At 37.9% G+C, this 21,207-nt stretch overlaps 3 protein-coding genes across 4 annotated transcripts; 1 reads left to right on the forward strand and 2 right to left on the reverse strand.

Annotated features, from left to right (window-relative positions):
- The first annotated feature begins 413 nt into the window (after positions 1-413).
- LOC136677745 (peroxisomal membrane protein 2-like) lies at positions 414-7,753 on the forward strand. Its single transcript, XM_066655345.1, has 5 exons — positions 414-606; positions 1,793-1,915; positions 4,283-4,445; positions 6,001-6,120; positions 6,522-7,753. The coding sequence occupies exons 1-5, from the start codon at positions 497-499 to the stop codon at positions 6,588-6,590; spliced, it is 585 nt and encodes a 194-aa protein (XP_066511442.1). The 5' UTR covers positions 414-496; the 3' UTR covers positions 6,591-7,753.
- Positions 7,754-8,841: 1,088 nt separating this feature from the next.
- LOC136677746 (uncharacterized) lies at positions 8,842-11,954 on the reverse strand. The gene is made up of 3 exons (XM_066655346.1): positions 11,912-11,954; positions 11,045-11,331; positions 8,842-9,962 (listed from the first exon to the last, which is right to left on the reverse strand). The coding sequence occupies exons 2-3, from the start codon at positions 11,309-11,311 to the stop codon at positions 9,765-9,767; spliced, it is 465 nt and encodes a 154-aa protein (XP_066511443.1). The 5' UTR covers positions 11,312-11,331; positions 11,912-11,954; the 3' UTR covers positions 8,842-9,764.
- Positions 11,955-16,494: 4,540 nt separating this feature from the next.
- LOC136677748 (uncharacterized) lies at positions 16,495-21,188 on the reverse strand. 2 transcript variants are annotated; one of them, XM_066655349.1, is made up of 3 exons: positions 20,291-21,188; positions 18,792-19,078; positions 16,495-17,481 (listed from the first exon to the last, which is right to left on the reverse strand). In XM_066655349.1, the coding sequence occupies exons 2-3, from the start codon at positions 19,056-19,058 to the stop codon at positions 17,284-17,286; spliced, it is 465 nt and encodes a 154-aa protein (XP_066511446.1). In that variant the 5' UTR covers positions 19,059-19,078; positions 20,291-21,188; the 3' UTR covers positions 16,495-17,283. The 2 variants fall into 2 exon arrangements, with proteins under 2 accessions (XP_066511446.1, XP_066511447.1); XM_066655350.1 differs by lacking the exon at positions 20,291-21,188 and having other exon boundaries at positions 18,792-20,277.
- Between the last annotated feature and the right edge of the window lie 19 nt (positions 21,189-21,207).

A 21,207-nucleotide genomic window follows, 5' to 3' on the forward strand; every position in this document is an offset into this window, starting at 1 on the left:
ATTTTCCGTAAGTGTGAATGTGCGAGTGTGTGTTGCCCTGTGAAGGACTGGCGCCCCCTCCAGGGTGTATTCTCGCCTTGCGCCCAATGATTCCAGGTAGCCTCTGGACCCACCGCGACCCTGAACTGGATAAGCGCTTACAGATATTGAATGAACTTGTGCATGAAATGAAATGAGAACTCTGGGTGGCTGAGTGAGCTACAGTGGTAGAAAGTTAATCCCAGGGCTTTTAGGAACGTAGCAGAACTAATAATTCAGTTTTAAACATGGCAAATGTTTGTATTTGGCCATTATCGCAACAATATTCCAACATCTAGTGCAGCCCTCCCAGAAGAGATTCTTCTGCCTCGTGGGATTACATTTCTCTAGGAAGTGTATAGGGAGCAAGTGAACTATTCGGAACAGACCCACTCTTCATTCACCACCCCTACAACACGTTCTTTTCCTCATATTAAGACCTTGTTCACATGTAGTTTCGTTAAAACGTCAGTTCAAAATGTCAACAAGAAGTGTACTCATCAGAGATCCGGCTCAAACCACTAAACTCCTGCAACAATATCTGATTTTATTAAAGAAATATCCGATTATCACCAAATCTGTCACAAGGTCAGTGTCCAGCTTTTGGTTTGCGGTGGATGTTTGTTTTATTATGGGTCTAACCTGAATATTAACACGATTTCCCAATTTTGTAATTCGAATAATGTTATTATGACGTAGTGAAAGCAGTACCAGCCAGTAAGATCGCGAAAACCGAGCTGAAGTCACCAGCTTCTTATTCTAATTCCACCTTAAATGGCACAGGACTTTCATTGTAACGGCTGCACGACTTAAGGTGGAACCAGAAACTTGAGTTCAAATTCATAATCAGTATAATACATGCATAGGTAACAGGCGTTGCAGTTACTTAATTATCAAATTCTGTGTGGTTATAAGGACAGCTCGGGCTGATTGATTGAAAGTTAATTTCCTTAGCTAATGTTACTCATGGGCAGGTTATAGATTTTGGTGCGGGGCTGTGGTGATTTGATGACACTCGGTCATGAGAGCACTGTACTGATGTTGGACGACTTGTTCTTCGTCCAATGCGCAACTCTCGAGCTCTTTATAAAGATTTGCTCAAACATTATATTGTTTTTGGGGAAACAGGCCAGTGTTTCACCAACGGGTTAAAAGCCAATCCACTTGGGGGTAGACGCTCAACCACAGGGTGATTGGCCCAAAAACAAAAAGCTTTCAAAGTTTAAAAACAGCACAAGTTGAGTTTTTTTTTTTGTTATTTTTTATTTTTTTAATTATCATTGTAAAATATCAAAAAAATAACAAAAAGCATTTGCTGTGTTGAGCAGCATGTAGCAAGATAAAAAAAATAATAACTTTACACCTTGAGACTTTATTCTGGTCCCAAACGAACACTTTAACTGTCTAATATCTCCCTTTTTTTTAGAAATAATATATTTTGTTACATTACATATAACTGCAGGCCATGTGACTATAATATGGTTATATTTCGAGTTGATATGCTTAGTGAACAGTGAGATATATAACAGTGAGATCATACAATTCCTATAAAGTTAAAAATGTCTTTTAAAATTACCTCCATGCCTGTACATTTAACTTTATTTTCACAAAAAAAAAGTGAACTTAAAATACTTCTCTGCACATCACCTGTGGATTTCAAACAATACACCTTTTTAATTAAAATAAATAAATAAAATAAACTCTAGATGGACAGGTGTCCAAAATCATTTGGTCATTTGGTTTACCGTGACATGCCCTTCTGTTCTGTTTGCAGTGGTGTTCTATCAGCACTCGGGAACCTCCTCTCTCAAGCTTTAGAGTCAAAGAGAAATCTTAAAAAAGGCCGCCCAACAAAAGAAGTGGATCTTCATGGACCAATCCGCTTTGCGATATATGGGTATAGTGATCAGTGGCATTATAATATATATATATATATAGTGATCTGTCATTTATTTTTATTTTTTGCGGGCTGTGGTCAGAGCAACTCAAGGCTTCTTCACTTGGACTGTTCTTCCCCACTCTCAACCTTCACAGAGCTACTGTCAAGGACAGCACCTTAGATTAACAGATAGAGTCAGAATTAAACATTAAAATGTGGTTTATACAATGTTTTCTGTGAGTGTGGATCAAAGCGATGTGTAAATTGTGCCAAGTTCTGTCTGTTTCAGTTCAAAACGTGCTGTGGGATCCACTCAGTTGACTTTCTCTCTCACACTGGGTACAGAAAGGTTGGTCAGCCAGACAGCTTTGGAACCATACTCTGAAAACAATTTTGGATATTTAACAGCAAGGTGTTCTCCATGTTGCATGACTGTGAAAAGAAAGGTTTTTCTTTAGAAGAATCTGAGTAATCTCTAAGCCATTCTAGACCAAAATCTCCTTGCACTACCCTCTCAGGAACAAAGGTATGGTAGAGGTACATTATTGGTCACTAAAGGTACACGGTTTAAATGTACTTTAAAAAGGTACAACAGTGGTTTTAAAATCCAGGGTTTTTCCTTAGAAAAAGGAAAAGAAGGATAAAGAAATGTTTGTAATATTTCATTATAGAGCTCTGAATAATAAATAAAAATAATGTAATTCCTGGAGATTAAATAGAAAGTATGAAATCAACACAACTTAAAAATCTACAAAATAATAGAATAAGGTACAAATGTGTTCCCTAATTAAAGGTACAGAATATGTTGTCTTGAGGGTACCACCACAGTGACAGTTTTTCTAAGTGTACTGAACCTATTTTTTCCCATCATCATGCAACATAATCAAAGATACTGTTATGGAATCATCTTTAAATCTTAATTTAAATTATTCCAAAGTATGGTTCAAGGCCTGCCTTTGTGAGCTAGTGAAGATAAGTCTCAAACTGTCAAAGAGAACACATTGAGTCACTCTGAAAACAGCCCCAGAAAATAAACAGACCACATTCTTATTAAAATTTCTTTGCTAATTATTTTCTGTTTTTAAATCCTAAATCTGTTCCTCTACCATTTTTTAATTCAGAGTAAAAACCGGATAACAACGCTCCTCCTGTTTTTCGTTTTCTCATTTCAAAACGAAAATCATCAAATTGTATCCACCCTGGGCGACTTCCCATGTCTCCTATGCCTGTATCCGCCACTTGGAGGCAGCCATGTTTAACTAGCTTTCCTACAGGATCTCTGATAAGGTCTCATCATTGGATGAAATGACTGTTTGCTCTTTTAAATGTGCAGCAACTAGTGATGGGAATTTCGGCTGTTTTTGGGGAGCCGGTTCTTTTGGCTCGGCTCTTCATAAAGAGTCGGCTCTTTCGGCTCCTAAATGGCTCTTTGTTTTACCACTTATTTCCACTGGTACAGAACCATATTACCTACATTTTACATGACTATATGGACAAAATATTATTGTTCAATATTAAAAATAATAAATAGTGTTGCAATGGCCAATTGTTTTTATGGCTGTCTTGTAATAACTCACTGATTGCACTCACACATTCAATTGTATAAATTTTTATGTATTTTTATTTAAACACCTTAATAAAAAATCACTTGTAAACTCTGAAATACAGCCAATGGAACCCAAAAGGTAGGTATTACAAAAGAGCTTATAAAATTAAATAATCATCCGTTTCTGGGTAATAAAATAAACAAATAATCTGCAAAGTGCAAAACAGCAGCATTCAACGGTAGTGATTAACCCCTAAACAACCACAACTGTCGACAAACATTTAACTGATTTAACATTTTCTTCAACTATTTTTTGGAAGGCAGCTTGGCATTTTTCTCCCTCCAGCTCTCCCTTTTTACTTTCCTCCTGTTTGTCATGTGCGAGCACTGCACACACCACCAAGCAGGGAGGGGAGGGGAGGATGCCACCCCCGCTTGGTGGTATAACCCTTCGCTGATTGGTACCTTTGCTTTTTGTTCTCTGATTGGTTGAATGACAAGCCTTGGAAAAAAATGGCTCGGTCTTAGACAGGAACCGGCTCTCATCGTTCACTTACAAGAGCCGGCTCTTTGAACCGGTTCATTCGCGACCGACACATCACTAGCTGCAACATTTAAACGTTTGCAGACTATAAACCCTGCGACCATGTGGTGTCTGGCACAAAACATTTGAAGTGTTCAGCTACTCCTCACTGTGCTGAAATTAAATTAAAATTGGACCAACAGTTAGGCTTCAAAATCTCATTCCACAGAATTTGACTGAAAATAAAGAATGTTTTTTCTTCAACCCAGTTACCAGTTTTGAAGATATCAGTGTCTGTGTTCTGTGGTGTTTCCAGGCTGGTGGTCACAGGGCCGATCAGTCATTATTTCTACCAGTTGCTGGAGGCTGTGTGTCCGTCCTCTGAGTCGAATTTTGTTCTGAAGCGGCTGTTTTTGGAGCGGCTGATCTTTGCTCCCGCCTTTCTCCTTCTTTTCTTCACAGTGATGAATGCTCTGGAGGTAAAAAAAAAAGACCCTGAAGCACATACAATTCACTGAAGACATTTTAAAGCCCAATTCCTTAAAGGCGACATATTATACCCCCTTGTCCACATGTTAGTGCAGTTCCTTAGGGTCTTAGCGAAATATCTGCTACATACTAATTGCCCTGTCTTAAACAGTCCTGTCCACAGTGGCTGGTTTAAACTCAGTTTGAGAATGAGCCTTGTCGTGGGAAAACAATTTTATTACTTTGTGTTTGTTGACAAATATCCTTAAATGATGATTAGTTAAATTAGCATACTCATTGTGTGAAATCCTGTACCCTATATGCATTTATATGAATGACTAACCAGCATTTACATTATGTATTACTTACACATGTAGTTAAACATTTTTGCTTGATCCTGCACCACTAACTCATATGATAATTACTCCTAAAGACATATTATAAGCTAACTTCACTATATGGCATGATAACTTGATATTTACACATTTTTAATTCTTAACGTCTAACCTTGAACAGATGTGCACTCCAGGATTGTAACACACTGACATCATAGTGTTGGTCAGTACTGATCAACGCGCTGATCTGTAGCTTCTGTTTGTGGCCTTGAAGTGCATTTCTGACTCCCTAAATTTTAGTTTCTCTGGAAAAGAGGGCTGGGAAGAGAGGCCCATTGTCAGCCTGGCCAGATAATGAATGTCTTCAGGGTCACAACAGGCACCTGAATCTTGCACTTGAAGAGCTGAGTACTAACACGTGAAATTATGCATATTAATATACGCTAATCAGCCAGAAAACGTCTCACCACCAGGATATACGTCATCTGGGGTATAACTGTTGGAGTCAGATGGGGGAGAGGTCAGATCTTCACTTGGGAGGGGTATCACACTGTTCTCAATGTGTTAGTTCTCCTGGATCCAGTATTGTTAAATAAATACTTTGATTTGCTTTGAACTTCACTCGACTGGTGTCTGCGACTCTCTCGTGACGGACACGCCTCCCCCGAAGAGGGAGGGTGTAGTTTGGACCTTTTTGTTATTATCTCATAAGCTGGTAAATTTTAAATACTCTGAGAACGGTCCAAAGAACATTTTTATCTTCAGTATACATGCATTAACTCATACGTACATATATACCTACTCAGTCACTCAGTTAGGAACTGCATGACAAAGGAGATACTGTTATGCTTTGCCTCTGTGAAACTTGGTGTCACTGTTCTAGGTTGTAAATGTCCCCAGTTTTTACAATCAATACATTACCAAACCATTGTCTTGTATCTACATGCTCTACATATTTAGTTCATTTTTAAAGTAAATTTGAAACTATCACCTTCCGTTAACTGTGTAAAAGTGAATTATTCATTAACCACTTTGCATTATTCTCTGTTAAGTGTAAGTTGTTCAGACATTTTTTAATCAGCTGCTGTGAAATATTCAGTATCTACTAAAAATTATTAATTGTCTATTTTGTATAAGTATACAGCGGAAGAGAGGAATGACACAATGTTAGTATGATTAAAAATATATATTAGCATTAAGCTCCTAGATAACCTGACTCTATTTCCCGCAGGGTAAATCAGTCTCAGATCTTCGGGAAAAAGTTCAGACACGTTACTGGGCGGCACTGAAAATGAACTGGAAAGTTTGGACGCCGTTCCAGTTCATCAACATCAACTATGTTCCTGTGCAGGTGAGGAATATCACAATAAATGGAAAGATATGTGTCCCAGTACCTTACGGAACAGCACTCAGCAGCATAAAATGTTTAATTTGTAGTTATTTTATATGTATTAAATATTAGCTTGCTCCTTTATGAACCAACTGTTACTGACACAGATATATCAGATTCTTTGGTGGTAAAAAATTACTTATATTTCCTCTGAGTAATGTAGTGTATGGTGGTGATGATCAGTGATTTAATCACTGCATAATTACAATTTGTGTTTTGTAAGATTTGATTTGGTTTGACCTACTCTGACCTACACAGCTTCCTATGTAGGGAATAAGTGGAACACTGGGTATTGGGATACAGTCGTGGAATTGTATCTCATTTTACTTGATTTTACTATATGCATTTCTCTCTCTTTTCAGTTTCGAGTGCTGTTTGCAAACTTGATCGCACTCTTCTGGTATGCCTACCTCGCTTCTGTCAGGAAATAAGAATATAGGAGGGAAATCTAGGTTTACACTCTAAAACCAGAAACATCTGAGAAAACTCACAAATCAAGTTGTCTTTATGAAGCTTCAGCACATTTTTGTTCTGCTCGGCTGCTAATAGAATATATTGCGATCTTTATTGAAAAGAGAAACTTTACTTGCCAATTTTACCCAAAACAACTTCCAGTCTAGTCAAGTCAGAGTTGTGACTAGGTACCGTTCCCATGCAGGAAATCAAACTAAACCATTCAACTGCAATCTTAATTCATTTATTTAAGTAATACCTGTTGAGAACAGTGTGTTTTCAGAAGATTGTCAGTGGTATCATCATCCTCTTAGTACATTGCTGGTTGTATAGCTTATGGTGCTTTTCCACTGCATGGGTCCAGCTCTACATGATTCGAAAACTTACCCAGTTCCAAGGACCAGGTACCAGATTTGGCCAGTGGAAAAGCAAAAGAGCCGTCCTCCACGCAATAGACTGGGGTTTAAATCCCCACTATGGTAAAGACATTATGCTCTAAATATTTAGCGCTACATGCAGACATTGCAGAAAAGCTAATGTCTGCAAATGCTTTATTTGTGATGTTGATTGTGTTGTTCCTTTTAAAACAGTGTAATATTTTATTGGCAGACTGACATTGGAAGAACAAACTAATCTAAGTTGTTGATCAAATGAACTTTACGCAAAGGATATCAATAAAAGCAGATGTTTAGAAAGATCACAGATATAAATGCATCAGGTCTAGATATTTTCAATAGTTTTCTCAGCAATTCTAAAGTGTAGACCAAGATTTAGAGAGTAGGTCAGAACTAATTAAGCCAGTTTGTGCCTTTAAACACATACTAAGTCACTGCCTTCGGAAACGGAATCGAATAATATCCTCATCTATGGAAGATCACTATAAATATTTGAAATGAATTTTTTTTTTTACTTCAGTAATGTGCCTCCTATGAATTTTTTTTTTTCAAATAAAGTGCTACTCTGGGAGAAATAATTTTAACGGTTAATTACCTTTCTAAAGCTGTATGTAGCATTGCACAACAGTTTATTTTGTACGTTTCCTGATGATAAACTATTACAGTATGTCAAATGTGTAAATCTTTTAATAAAAATTAATAATAATTTATTTGATATTTAATGGAACTATTTTCATGTTTTTACTGAAAATATTAAACTCAGATCAGAGTTTACCACCACTCTGTATTATGAATCATTCATTACAACTGCAGTATTATGAAATTATTCAGTATCTTGTAATGATTAATTAGACAGTAATTAAAACTTCACAATCATTTAGTGTCTGTTATTTACTAATCAGATGGTATTAATAATTCAGTAATTTGTACTGCATTTTTAGCACCTTGTGAAAAATATTTAACATCCTAGAATTATTCAGCACTACTATGAATTTCTCAATTACAATATTATATACAGTATTGTCAATTATTAATCATTTACTATGAATTATTCAGTGACTCCTGTGAACTCTTTTGGTGTGTGTTTAACACCTTAAGAGACTGGTGGATGATGAAATACTGAACACTTGTATGAAACTTTATATTCACTCTGTGTCCTCAAGGTTATTTTTAGTTTCTTTTCTTTCAAAAGACCAGGTGTTTGTCCTGCTCAGTTACACAATAATAAAAAAGTCCCCTGAAGAATGCACCCATCCCAAAGGTTGTAGAACATTCTTTCTAAAGAAGGTTTTCAGATTCTTTAAGGTTCACCCACTGTGAACAGAGGTGTTTGGTCCATCCCCTTAGAAAAGATTGATATGATGCTCTGGGGCAGCTTAGTAACCCCCTTTTGCTTTGATAACAGCTTTGCACACTCTTGGTGTTCTCTCAGTCAGCTTTATGAGGCCGTCACCTGGAATGGTTTTCAGTGAACAGCTGTGGAGAACTGCTCGCCTACTACACAGTTCTATACAGTGAATAGCCCTATTCCACTACCGACTAATGAGAAGGTGTGTCCTAACTTTTGACTGGTACTGTAGTTTATTCTGTATACTTTGCATAACATCTTAAAATGCTTGGAGAAGAAAACCACTGACCAATTCATGCTACACACACTGAGAGAGAGAGAGAGAGAGAGATAAATAGATAGATAGATAGATAGATAGATAGATAGATAGATAGTTAGATAGATAGATAGATTACTTTTGGGACTCTTGGCTGTGGCATCAAAGGTTCCAATTTGCAATGACATGACAAGTATTTGACAAATAACTGCTTAAAGTCAAGAGTTGGAACAAATTTATTTATTAAAAGGAACTATGAAGAAATTCTAGGATCTATATTTGCAACACAGGCAGTATATATTTTTTAAAGATGTGTTCTTAAGGCTAAGATTAACTAATAATGACAATGTTGCACATACTCATAATAATAAACAAAATTTACTTAAACAAAGCATCATTTGAAAATCATAAGAACTCACAAAGCAGGGCTTCTGTGCTTTACAATAATTACTCGAAAGTATATTCTGACATTAAACCAATAGATAAAATTAATTAAACAATAAATTATACTAATAATGTACAAAATTATCAATAAATAAAATACAAGATGCTGGTGCATCAAAAAAAAACTTTTTTTGAACCAAACTTATTAATAATACTTCTAAAAGATTTATAATCTTTAAAAAAAGAAAAAAAAAAGTAAATGCAGAAACATTACAAAAGAAGCCAATCTGCTGCATGTATTTCAACCTTGAGGAAGTCAACATGGAATGAAAAATCTGAACAGGCATAGTAGAATGTATAATTAACTTAAGTGAAAATGTAACTGCTACAATATTTATGGTTAATAATGCACTTTTATATGGAATGGTAAATCTGAAATAGAAGCAGGCATGTAATGTGGAATGTAGCATTCATATAAGTGAAAATGTAACTGCTGCAAACTTATTTTAATTTTTGTAATTTCTAGGGCATAACATAATTATTTAAACACTGTACAATATTAAAATATAACATTGGATTATTTATTATTTTGCACATTATTTTTGCATTACATTGTTGGTCTAAATTCTAACATAACTAGAATTTAGTTAGACAAGTTAGACACATAACTACTACCTTATTGTGTCTGACACTCGCAAAAACAGTCCATTTTAAGATCCCTGGCTAACAGCAGATGTCCTCCTTTGTGGTGTCAAGTGGTTTTGTTTCTTTATCCTCCTCTAAGACGAAGAGTCATGTGAATGGTGCTGCCTTTTTCGATGTTGTACTCTTTCAGCTTCTTCCCAGTTTCCAGTTGTTTTCCACTGAAGATGAGCCTCTGTTGGTCAATAGGGGTGTGTTCTTTGTTGTAGATCTTCCTCTGAAGCTCATCCACTGTCTCCTCCTCTGTCACATCATATGTTTTCACCTATATAAGAGAACATACATTTTCATTTTTCTGTTTCAGTTTCAGGTATTTTCATTTATAATCATCAACTGTGCTTACACTGATGAAAACCTCTTTACATTCAGTTGCACTTAAACATTTATATATTTTTATATATTTATATTGTGCCTTTTCTTGTAAAGTTACCATTTCCAAGGCTATGGAAACTTTTTTTTGACAGGAACAGTTAGATGAAATAAATTATTTACAGTACCATAGGGCCACCACAGAGCGATGACAACACAATCTGTGTAGAAACTGATTAGACACTGTCTCTGACTTAAGATCTAGAAAGTGGACCTACTGGGTAAGTATCAAAACCAACACACATTAATACATCAGTGTCACCACGTCAGTGTCTCTGCAGCTAATCTGTCTTTTTGACCGATTTTGGTACGATTTTTTCGTATGCGACACATTTCCAGTGTCGGAGCCGAATTTGATAGTCGGGGGCTAGTAACGGTCGTGTAGTGTGACGTAATGAAAGATCTGCGATGTCTGGGACGCCCCGTGAGAATGTTCTAGAAAGTCTAGCATGTTCGAATTTGTTTTCTCTCTTCGCCTATAGTCTGACGTATTTACAGCGTGTTCCTTGGCAATGACCAATAGGAGGACAGAGCGCTGTGTGGCGCGCATATGTAAACACAGAGAAGAGAAAAGAGGGCGGCAGCTACTGCAGCTGTCAGAGAATCGAAACTGAGGAAATGTTAATTTGACAAAAACTTGACATGTTAATAAATTAACTCAAGGTCTCTTTGCAGGACACAGACTATTCTCTCCACAATTATGTTTTCTTCTACTTCTTTTTGGAACACAAAACCGCCAGTAACACACAGCGCTTTTGTAGCTGTGATTTACATTTTCTTGACCCGCCTCCCAGAGAACCTCTGTCCCCGAGAATGGTCCGTGTCCATCGTGTAGTGTTGCCAGTCTCCCGACAGAGACACAGCATGAATTAATAGCGCTAATCTGACATCCTGAACGTCGTGAAACACAAACATATCTTGTAGTCTGATTCAGGCATTATTGTTATTGCTGATTGCTTTTGTTCGCTCTAAACTCACCTGGCCTTTCTCGTTTTTGACGAAAACCTGGAAAGACGAGAGGATCAGCGCCATGATGTTCGAGCCCGATCTCAGGCTGTAGCTGCTGAGTGCATTGTCCTCGCCCTCGAGGATCACGGGCTGTTCGTTGTTGGTAAAGAGCCGCGCGCGCGACGGGGACACGTCGAAGCTCTGCGCCACCGCGCGCCTGAGGTCACCCACAGTGGCAGCCGCACTCAGGCTCACGCTGCGGGAATCTCCGCCCAAGAGCGTCACAGTCAGATCCATAGGTTTAACGGGTAGATGACCTGCGCGAGAGAGAATGGAGTATTATTCACTACTGAAGAAAACTTCAAAATCAGCGCTCAGTCCAGAGTCCATAAATATAATGTGGGCACATTTAACACTGGATTATTGGGGGTTTCCAGGTATAAACGTTTGGACACATGCTAATTCAACATTTCTGCAGGAAATCTAGGGTATTAAGTGGAAGTTTGTTGCCACATTTCAGCATCATATCTATCACCTTATGTTTAGTCGGGAGTTCAGGATAAAATCTCATCCTAAATTTACCAAATGAAGTTGTATCATAACAGAGAAAACAGTTCCACTGATCCCCAGGACAGTGATGGGAGAATTCATAATAGTGTATGTTTAGAAGTGAGTATAGTGATTTTAACTTCCTGTGCTGCTGTGTTAGAGCCTCTCATTGCATTATAAGCCTTTCTGTGAAAATTGTACATCTGCCTACAGTGAGGGCACTTTACAGTTATTAAATTCACTTATTCTAAAGCCTATCCACAACACTTTGGAGATATACCACAGAATTTTAAGTCGTTTAACAGAGCCATTAATATGATCTAAAATCAGATGAAATTTGTAGCTTACCTGAATTAATGCTGTCTTGAGAGTTTTGAACAACACTCTTCCTTCAAGCTAATGAATTAGTCCTCTCTCCACATCAGGAACTTATATTTAACTACTATGCCACGCCCCTCCACAGTGCCACCCAATAGGACCTAGTTTTCGTTTATCATCCTCTTAGTTCAGTTTCGGTTTCCTTTCCGTGCTGGACAGTGACGTCACAGTCAAAACAGTGGCCCAAATAAATAAAATTAACAGAAAAAATAACTATTTTTAAGTTTTAAAATGAATTATAATACATTGAAATATCATTTTGACTGTTGTGCCACTTAAATTAATCCCAGAGGTTTTGAATGGATCTCCAACAAAGTCCTGCTGCAGCACAGCAGAAAGCTGGCAGAAGGTGGTGGCTTTATATATCTCAGATGAACACTTGAGCATGGTGAATGTTCTGGACATACTTTTGTGTGGAAGTTAATTTTGTGCATAATTAGAGTTCTCAGTCCACAGTGAGTGCACTTTAATGTAGAGGACATCTCCACAAATTTTTGTACCTAAAGTAAATGTGTTAGTTTTCTTGATTCCAAACTGTTAACCGTTACTGTATATCCATGTATATTTAGCACAAAGGCTGCATCCTGTGCTTTAGGCTGAACTCATCAATAAACAATGGTCAACAGTAAAAAGTAAAATGAGTTTCTGTTTCCAGTGGCTGGAGAAAGGAAAGGGAAATACCAGTTGATAAAGGGAGTAAAAAAAAGTGTTGATCAGATGATGGGGAATTCCAGCTGTAAATATCTACGTCACACATTCCTGAAGGAGGGCAGGTTGTGTTAGGCAGCATGTTCTCATGTATTTGTTTTGGACCAGAGGTGGGTAGAGTAAACAAAAATTGTAAAAAGTAAGAGTATTGTTACTTTACAATAATATGACTCAAGTAAAAGTAAAACGTAGTCACCCAATTAATTACCTTAGTATAAGTAAAAAGCACTAAATGAAAAAACTACTCAAGTACTGAGTAACCTCTTTGATTAATAATCAGGACATTAAATAATACACCTGAATGCGCAAAAATATAAAACAGCATGGAACAAATTTAGAGCTGGACAATATCTCGTAAAACAACTAAAACAATATTAAATTAAATCTTTACAAAGTAACGTACATTAAATTCAGACAAAATAACTTAATAACAAAACAATGGGCTCAATAGGTATAGGTTACAAAGAATAAGAACAAGAAGAAAAAGGCAGTCTGGACATAAGTGTGTTTGTGTGTGTAGTTCTCTGTATTTACTTGTTCACTAACAAAACAATGGGCTCAATAGGCAGAGATTACGTTGTCTCTGCCATAGTACTGTGCTTCTGTGCTCTTTTTCTGCCTGGAGGATTTTGTGTGTGATCATGTGACAGCTTGGCTCTGTTTGATTGGTGAAACAGAATCAAACGTCACTAGTGTCTACAAACCGGATTCCAAAAAAGTTGGGACACTAAACAAATTGTGAATAAAAACTGAATGCAATGATGTGGAGATGGTAAATGTCAATATTTTATTCGTAATAGAACATAGATGACACATCAAAAGTTTAATCTGAGTAAATGTAACATTTTAAAGGAAAAATATGTTGATTCGAAATTTCACAGTGTCAACAAATCCCAAAAAAGTTGGGACAAGTAGCAATAAGTAGCTGGAAACAGGACATTGAGCATATAACAAACAGCTGGAAGACCAATTAACACTAATTAGGTCAATTGACAACATGATTGGGTATAAAAAGAGCTTCTCAGAGTGTCAGTGTCTCTCTGAAGCCAAGATGGTAAGAGGATCACCAATTCCACCATTGTTGTGCAGAAAGATAGTGCAGCAATACCAGAATGGTGTTACCCAGCGTAAAATAGCAAGGACTTTTAAGTTATCATCATCAACCGTGCATAACATCATCAAAAGATTCAGAGAATCTGGAACAATTGCTGTGCGTAAGGGTCAAGGCCATAAAACTCTACTGGATGCTTGTGATCTCCGGGCCCTTAAACTGCACCTCAAACAGGAACGCCACTGTCAAGGAAATAACAGAATGGGCTCAGGAATACTTCCAGAAAGCATTGTCAGTGAACACAATCCACCGTGCCATCCGCCGTTGCCAGCTGAATCTCTACAGTGCAAAGAGGAAGCCATTTCTTACCAAGCTCCACAAGCTCAGACATTTTCACTGAGCCAGGGGTCTTTTAAAATGGAGTGTGGCAAAATGGAAGACTGCTCTGTGGTCAGATGAGTCACGATTTGAAGTTCTTTATGGAACACTGGGACGCCGTGTCATCCGGACCAGAGAGGACAAGGATAACCCAAGTTGTTATCAACTCTCCTTTCAGAAGCCTGCATCACTGATGGTATGGAGTTGCATGAGTGCTTGTGGCATGGGCAGCTTTCATGTCTGGAAAGGCACCATTAATGCAGAGAACTATGTTCAGGTTCTAGAACAACATATGCTCCCATCTAGACGTCATCTCTTCATCATAAAGAGGAAGGTGTGACAAAGAAGGCCCAAGACGATTGAACAGTTAGAGGCCTGTATTAGACATGAATGGGAGAGCACTCCACTTGAGAAACTGGTCTCCTCTGTCCCCAGACGTCTGTTGAGTGTTGTAAAAAGGGGGGATGCCACAAAGTGGTAAAAAATGGCCTTGTCCCAACTTTTTGGGGATTTGTTGATGCCATGAAATTTTGAAACAACATATTTTTCCCTTAAAATGATACATTCTCTCAGTTTAAACTTTTGATCTGTGATTTCTGTTCTATTCTTAATAAAATATTAGATGTTGGCACCTCCACGTCATTGCATTCAGTTTTTATTCACAATTTGTTTAGTGTCCCAACTTTTTTGGAATCGGGTTTGTACATTTGATTGGTGAGATGCAGTCATTTGACAGAGGCTGTTTCTTAAAACAAAGAGTGTCAAGTTCGACCTGCCGTACTTGGTAGTACAAACTTGGTGAGTTCATCTCAAGAGTACAAACTCCAGAGGACGCTGTGGTCATTATGTAGTTGGAACACCGGCATACTTGATGAGTCACCAGTCATTTCTCAATATGTGTTCTTGGGAAACGCCATCAGTCGCAGCCCAAGCACTGTTCCGTTTAAAAGTCTACATCTAGGCAAGTACAAATACCCGAATGTGTTCTTGCTCCGCCCATAATATCAAGGTTACACTGGGACGTGACTTCTGTAGACTTGAGTGCGTCAGATATCCCAGAATGCATTTCACACCAACTTCAGTGGAATTCATTATTTTGTGCCACAGAGGGATACGTAAGGTCACATGGTTTCATTCCTTTCATAGCTCAGGAGATTGGTGCTGAATGCTTTGCTGGGATACACTATAGCCCTTTTAGAATTTAGGGTAATCATCAATTAAAGAAGAAATTCCCTCATCTATTAATCTCCCTGAACGCTGTAATCAGTTTCATTATATGAATGCATTATCAATATTCATTATTTGATATTACATTTGATAAACCAGTTGTATGATAAAAAAAAACAATCCTTGGTTATTTGTTGGTGTGTGCACCTTTATTTTGTACGGAATTATTACTATATTTTCAGAGCCAAGAACCTACAGCGGGTCAACGAGCATATTAATTCATTAATAATAATTAATTATAGCTAACTCTGCTATACGTAAAGTCATCCAACATGATGACCTACATGTCCAAGCTGAGACTGGACCGGTAAAGACACTACATATTATTTAATGGCTCCCAACCGTGGAGCTTAGCTAAATTAACTAAATAATTAATTATTAATCAAATAATGATTCATTATCACTGACTGCACTACAGAATCATCCCCTCAGAAAAGAATGAAATGAGGCTCTGGAGCAGCTTTGGCTAAAGGGTTATAAGACCCTCACATTAGGCTCTAAAGCAGTGGAACTAAGTTTTATTTAGTGATGGAGCTCCATCTAATAAGTTTGAGATGGGTGAGAGAGCCAGAAATTATAATCGAACATTAGTACCCTACACTGAAATTTTAGATTTCCATATAGTGTATTTTGTAATGTATGACTGTGTGTTGCCCTGTGAAGGACTGGCACCACCTCCAGGGTGTAATTCCGCCTTGCGCCCAATGATTCCAGGTAGGCTCCAGACCCACCACCACCCTGAACTGTTTAAGTGATTACAGACAATAAATGAATGGATATACAGCATGAGTCAAAAGTTGCAGGACACCCTTGTATTTCTTTGATATGCTGCATAACCACCCTTCCATTGGAAAAACTTGCCCTTGATCCAATATGATGGGTTGCAAAATGGCGGCCATGTTCCTGACAACATAAAAGCTAGGACCAATCACCCATTACTTTCTGGTGTATTCAGATAAAAGGGTGTCCTGCGACTTTTGACTAACCCTATACTTTCCACAACATCTTAACATGCTTGGAGAAGAACACTAACTGCCAATCCATGCTACACACACTGAGATAGAAGGAGTACAATTATTTTTTTGGGATTCTTGGCTGTGGAATCACAGGTTCCAATGTGCAATGACATGACAAACAAAAGTATTTGATAAATAACTGCTTAAAATCAAGAGTTGGAGAAAACGTTGGAACTTTTATTAAAGGCAGTCTCAAGGAATTGTTACAGTTTCTATTTGTCACAGACACAATTTGTTTTCTTAACGGTAAGATTTGCTAATAATGGCAATGTTGCACAAACTTCACTTGAACAGAGCTTCAAAAAAGACATATGAACTCAATGCATGTCTACTTCCATTTACAATAATTATTTAAGTGTATATCCTAATATTAAAGGAATAAATAGAATGAATATAAAATAAATTATAATGAGAAAATATAACACTACAAATAAATAAAAGTAAAAGTGGCTGGTGAGATCAATTAGCTTTTTTCTATCAAATTCATTAATATTATTTCTAGCAGTTTAAGCAAATGAAATTAAAAAAAAAAGAAACAAAAGGTATCTGCAGATACAAGTGTGGGTGGGGGGTGAAAAGCTAGAAGACGTTAACTTCGGTTTAAAAATCACACTTTTAATATGGAATGGAAAATCTGAAATAGAAGCAGGCATGTAATGTGGAATGTAGCATTCATACAAGTGAAAATGTAACTGCTGCAAATACTTGAATTTTTGTAATTTCTAGGGCATAAAAATAATTATTTAAACATTGTTCAATGTTAAAATATAACATTGTATAATTTATTATATTGCACATTATTTTTGCATTACATTGTTGGTGTAAATTCTAACATTGGGAATACACTTAAGTTAGACACATAACTACTACCTTATTGTGTCTGACACTCGCAAACAGTCCATTTTAAGATCCCTGGCTAACAGCAGATGTCCTCCTTTGTGGTGTCAAGTGGTTTTGTTTCTTTATCCTCCTCTTAGACGGAGGGTCGTGTTGATGATGCTGCCATTCGCAATGTTGTACTCTTTCAGCTTCTTCCCAGTTTCCAGTTGTTTTCCACTGAAGGTGAGCCTCTGCTGGTCAATAGCTGTTTGTTCTTTGTTGTAGATCTTCCTCTGAAGCTCATCCACTGTCTCCTCCTCTGTCACATCATATGTTTTCCTCTACAGAAGAGAAGAAAAAAATACAATTTTCATTTCAGGTGTTCAGGGGTTTCGTGTTCAGATTCAGGTATTTCTACGGTATGAAAATTGCGGGGAGGGGGGGTCTCTTTACTTTCATTTGCATTTAAACTAAAATGCTTTGTGCCTTCTCCTGTAAAGTCAATGTAGTTGATTTGTTTGTTTTTTGACAGGAACATTTAGAAGCAAAGAATCATTTACTGTACCACAGTACCACCACAGAGTGAGTATTATTTGGGTAGTGGATATTTTCGATTGGTGGACCATTCTTAATCCAGCTGTGACACTGAGGTGACACCAACACTGCTGTGTCTGTTTCACTTTAAAGAGCACACACACTAAAGCACAGCCACCTGTGCTTATAATGATCAAACACACAAATCATACCTTCCCTGTCCCTGCGGGGGCCCTGATGATTGAAGAACTAGGTGAAAGGAGACTAAAATGTATGCAAAGCAAACAGATGAGCTACCCTCTGTTACTGTATACCTAAGTGCTCCTGCATGGTCAGTGGAGCTCAGAGAATGGATAGCGAGTATACATACAAGGAGGTGGTCATAGCATTATTGATGATCGATCTAAACTGATTAGCCAAAACAGTTTTTGCACTAATTGTCCATTTTATCAACCTCTCATACAATAGAGGAACACTTGTATTTCAGCAATTACTGAGTGTAGTCCATCTGTTGCTCTGCACTCTGTTGTTCAATGTTTACCACAGGATCCTGCAGAGCATGTATATCTTAGCCGGGTGGACCACTGTCACTGCTGTAGTGACACTGATGTGGTGGCTGTGTGTTCTGCGATGGTATGATTGGATCAGACACAGGATTGCTACTGGAGTTTTTAAACCCCTCAGTGTCTCTGCTGGACTGGAAATAGTCCACCTACGAGATTATGACAATACTGTCTCTGACTTTATGTGTAGAAAGTGGACCAACTAGGTAATTATGTATGTCTAATAAAGTTAAATAGTTGTAGTGCACACCATGCTACACCAGTAAGAGTCATGACATGATTAAAGTAGTAACTAGCTCTTGATGAGGGTGTCTGCCTAATTCTGTAAATGTACAATTTTAGTGTAGAGTACACAGTGAGCTTGCATAGTGTTTGAAAACTCCAGCAGCGCTGCTGTGTCTGAGCCACACATACCAAACTAACAGGCGTTAACACATCAGTGTCACTATGTCAGAGTCTCTACACCACCCAACCTGCTCTGTGGTAGTGCTGTATAGGTTGAAGGAGGTCGTTTTAATGTTATTGTTGGTTGGTTTTGTTCGCTCTAAACTCACTTCGCCTTTCTCGTTCATGACGAAAACCTGCAAAGGCGAGAGGATCCGCGCCATGATCTTCGAATCCGAGCTTAGGCGGTAGCTGCTGAGTGTCTTCTGCTTGTCCTCGAAGGTCACGCGCTGCCCGTTGTCCATGAAGAGCCGCACGCGCGAAGGGGTCACATCGAAGCTCTTCGCCACCTCGCCCCTGAGGTCACCCACAGTGGCAGCCGCACTCAGGTTCACTCTGCAGAATTCTCCGCTCAAGAGCGTCACAGTCAGATCCATAGGTTTAACGGGTAGGTGACCTGCGCGAGAGAGAATGGAGTATTATTCACTACTCAAAACTTAAGAATCAGCGCTCAGCCCAAGATTAAAGAGGAATTCCCTGATTTCTTTATTGTCGTAGTGATTGGAACCAGGCGTCTCATTACAGCATTTAATTTACTCTCCACAGCTACCAGTGACCTAAATACGTCGAGGAGTTTTTCGTGCAACGATGATGCATGTATTGAAAATGTGAACAAATGTTTCTTTAAGAACTATTTTAAAAAAACAACAAAAACAAAACAATGTCTCAGATATTATACAAACTCTTCAGACCAATTTAATGTAATAACTTTGTTAGGAGCTTCTAGAGGAAGAGCTTCACACGTCTGGTTCCATTCACCACAATTTCACATCAAACCCACTTGTTTACAGAACCTCTGTCATTGTTTCTCTGGGCTCAGCACTGCAGAAATTACACTATGACCCTTTGGAGGAAGGTAGGAAACCAACCCACCCTCTCAAACCTCCTCACTGATTTCAGTACAGTGCTGTAAAATTTACACTAGTGGGAGCCACAGAAGCAAAAACCAAAACCTTACCTAGTGTTTCTTTAAAAATGACTTTTAATCAACAGAATTTCCCTTTAATTTTGTGTGACCAGACACATAGTCCATAGAGTGGAGTTCACTTTTATAGTGTTAAGTCATCATCTGAACTGTTAACTGAACACATACAGAGTCCATAAATCTAATGTGGGCACATTTCACACTGGATTATTGGGGGTTTCCAGGTATAAACGTTTGGACACATGCTAATTCAACATTTCTGCAGGAAATCTAGGGTATTAAGTGGAAGTTTGTTGCCACATTTCAACATCACATCTATAACCTTATGTTCAGTGGAGAGTTCAGGATAAAATCTCATCCCAAATTTACCAAATGAAGTTGTATCATAACAGAGAAAACAGTTCCACTGATCCCCAGGACAGTGATGGGAGAATTCATAATTGTGTATGTTTAGAAGTGAGTATAGTGATTTTAACTTCCTGTGCTGCTGTGTTAGAGCCTCTCATTGCATTATAAGGCTTTCTGTGGAGATTGTACATCTGCCTACAGTGAGGGCACTTTACAGTAATTAAATTCACTTATTCTAAAGCCTATCCACAACATTTTGGAGATATACCACAGAATTTTAAGTCGTTTAACAGAGCCATTAATATTATCTAAAATCAGATGAAATTTGTAGCTTACCTGATTTAATGCTGTCTTGAGAGTTTTGAACAACACTCTTCCTTCAAGTTAATGAATTAAAAGTCCTCTCTCTTCATCAGGAACCTATATTTTATCTATTCTGGCCACGCCCCCAACGGCGCCAGCCAATAGGCGCCGCGGAAGCACCGCCCACGGCACGTAGTATTCGTTTATCATCCCATTAGTTCAGTTTCGGTTTCCTTTCCGTGCTGGACAGTGACGTCACAGTCAAAACAGTGGCCCAAATAAATAAGAAACTTAACAGATAAAATAACTATTTTTAAGTTTTAAAATGAATTATATGACATTGAAATACCATTTAGACTGTTGTGTCACTTAAATTAATCCCAGTGGTTTGGAATGGATCTCCAAAACAGTCCTACTGCTCTACAGCTGAAAGCTAGCAGAAGGTGGTGGAAATTAACTCTGTGCATAATTAGTCCACATTGGGTGCACTTTAAGGTAGGGGACGTCTCCACAAATATTTGTACTTGCAGTAAATATGTTAGTTTCCTTGATTGTACTGTAATGTGTTACTGTATTATCCATGAATTATTCAGTTCTAAGGCTGCATTCTGTGTTTTAAGCTGAACCCGAATAAATCATGGTCAACAGTAAAAAGCAAGACAAGTTTCTGTTTCCAGTGGGTGGAGAAAGGAAAGGGAAAAGACACGTAGATAAGGGGGCGGGGGTTGATCAGATGATGGGGAATTCCAGCTGTAAATATTTACGTCACACATTCCTGAAGGAATGCAGGTTGTTTTAGCTTGTTCTTATGTCTTTGTTTAGGACACAACCATGTACTTTTATGTTCCTTCTATTAATATCTGATGGAAATTAGGTGACAATAACTGTTTGTTTTCCTGTTAAATGAAACCTACAGAAGTTCTCTTAATAATTCTTCTCAGCTCATGCCA

The sequence above is a fragment of the Hoplias malabaricus genome, chromosome Y, assembly GCF_029633855.1.
Source record: "Hoplias malabaricus isolate fHopMal1 chromosome Y, fHopMal1.hap1, whole genome shotgun sequence".
Taxonomy (NCBI): Eukaryota; Metazoa; Chordata; class Actinopteri; order Characiformes; family Erythrinidae; genus Hoplias; species Hoplias malabaricus.